The sequence below is a fragment of the Poecilia reticulata genome, linkage group LG18, assembly GCF_000633615.1.
Source record: "Poecilia reticulata strain Guanapo linkage group LG18, Guppy_female_1.0+MT, whole genome shotgun sequence".
Lineage (NCBI taxonomy): Eukaryota > Metazoa > Chordata > Actinopteri > Cyprinodontiformes > Poeciliidae > Poecilia > Poecilia reticulata.
This window is the reverse complement of record NC_024348.1, coordinates 7,035,821-7,037,883: the sequence shown is the minus strand read 5'-3', so window position 1 is coordinate 7,037,883 and position 2,063 is coordinate 7,035,821. Positions and strand designations below refer to the sequence as shown.

Genomic DNA, 2,063 nt, shown 5'->3' with positions numbered 1-2,063 from the left:
CTTCCAATCACATATCGCATCAACTATAAAATACTTCTTCTAACTTTTAAAGTAGTTCACAACCTCACACCTTCATATCTCTTGGACCTCCTTCACATTGCCACACCCACCCATTCCCTCAGCTCCTCTTCTTCTGTCCATCTCACCGTCCCCCCTGCTCGTCTTGTCACTATGGGGAGCAGAGCGGCTGAATGCTCTGCTCCCAAACTCTGGAACTCACTCCCCCCTGATCTCCGGAACATCGAGTCTTTGCAATATTTTAAGTCCAAACTCAAAACCCATTTGTTTGAACTAGCATACAACCTTTAATTATCTTTGTACTGTCTTATACATCTTGTTTGTGTTTTTATGTTTTTCATTACCGGTATGTATTTTATAATTTGCTTGTTTTTATGTCAAGGTGACCTTGGGTGTCCAGAAAGGCGCCTACAAATAAAATTTATTATTATTATTATTATTATTACTATTATTATTCATCATCCGGCTAATAGGATGAAACAACACACTATCATTGGTGCACAAGAAAAAGATAAGAATACATTTCAGCTATGTTTTTGGACAACTATGAAACTTCAAATTTTTGTTTAGTAGTCATAAATCTTTTGTACTTGTTGATCTAGAGCTGAGCAAATGCAGTCACTCTAATAACATGACTGTTATATTTGTTGCTTTATTTAACAAACACTATCTATAATTAAGCACATAATTTCCCTAGATATAAATCTTTGACATTAAACTGCTAAAGTGCACAGTTTATTCTGCCCCCTTCAATCCACAATGGTCTCTCCTGGAATCCTTAATAGGTGCTCAGGCCCCTGGGGAATCTTTTAGCCTGAACACTCTGCACAGGAAGAGACAACAGACGTAGGTCACTTGTACTCTGTCACAATAAATTCAAAAATGTTTTTCCCTATTTCAAGGATTAGTCACACTAATATTTATATTTTATCTATTTGTTTTGTTATCACAGTTCTGGTCATCATCAGTACTAACTGAGAAAAAGCTGCCTAAGAAAACCCACAAACTAAGAATAAAATACTTCAATTTGTTTCTCCCGGTGATTTTTTTCATTTATTTTTAAGTGTACCAGAATAAAAAATGAAGACCTTCATTACAGTGACAAAAAGAGGAAAACATGAGAGAATGTCCTTCACTTCATTTTTAATTATCTTGAGGTCATTTAGTGTTTGAACAATGTGGAGAATATTCTAATCATTTAAAAAACACATCTGAACGTGTAGCAACTTAAGTTTACTAAAACCATTTACTAACCATATTTATATATATGCACCCTGCTCCCTTAAGAATCATATTTACATACATTTTCAAAAAAGAGACATTTTTTTCTTCATTAATGTCTAAACCTTACTAAAAATGTTCTGCATAAGATCAGTTATAAACAGTAAAATCCTTTCTATCTACTAAATGTCAGAGTAATCTTGCAAAGCATTTTTAAAATTCATTAAAATCAAAAACAATCCACTCAAACATTAGGAAAATACAACCTGATGATGTCATAGCTTTGACAGGTTATGATATATTACAGTAAATAAAATGATGTCAAACATACACATATTTTGTTTTACAGCTGTATGCATCTCTGATCTGCTATGTTAAAGAAAGATTATGATCCACACTATTGGAAAAAAGTATTTGTATTTGCTAGATATTTATATAGATTTTTTTGTTATTGTTTGAGGTGCGATATTCTATGGAGGGCTAAAAGGGACAAAATTAAATTAACATATCCTAATATCATTGTGTCACTAGCTAAATGTACGGTGATCATGAATTAAATAAATGCTTAAATAAATTATTTAATAAACTGTTAATTCATTAATTATGTCATTCAGTTATTAAAATGTAAATTTATAATAACTGATTTCACATCAACATGAATTTCTTTCATGGTTCAACACAAGTAAGAGGTTGCATAAAATTTGCAACACTGACTATTTTCTCACATTTGTTTATAAATATATTGGTTATTTACACAAAATCCCTTTAAAAAAAATCACAATTAATCTACTAGATGTTGAACAGTACAGAACTATATCATTTTC

At 31.6% G+C, this 2,063-nt stretch overlaps 1 protein-coding gene across 1 annotated transcript in view; it reads right to left on the bottom strand.

The window, feature by feature from the left end:
- Positions 1–827: 827 nt before the first annotated feature.
- LOC103480416 (GTPase IMAP family member 7-like) overlaps positions 828–2,063 on the bottom strand; it is a 4,709-nt gene continuing 3,473 nt past the window's right edge. Inside the window, exon 2 of the mRNA XM_008435354.2 lies at positions 828–841. Coding sequence (XP_008433576.1) covers positions 828–841 — 14 coding nt within the window. The remainder of the gene's footprint in view (positions 842–2,063) is intronic.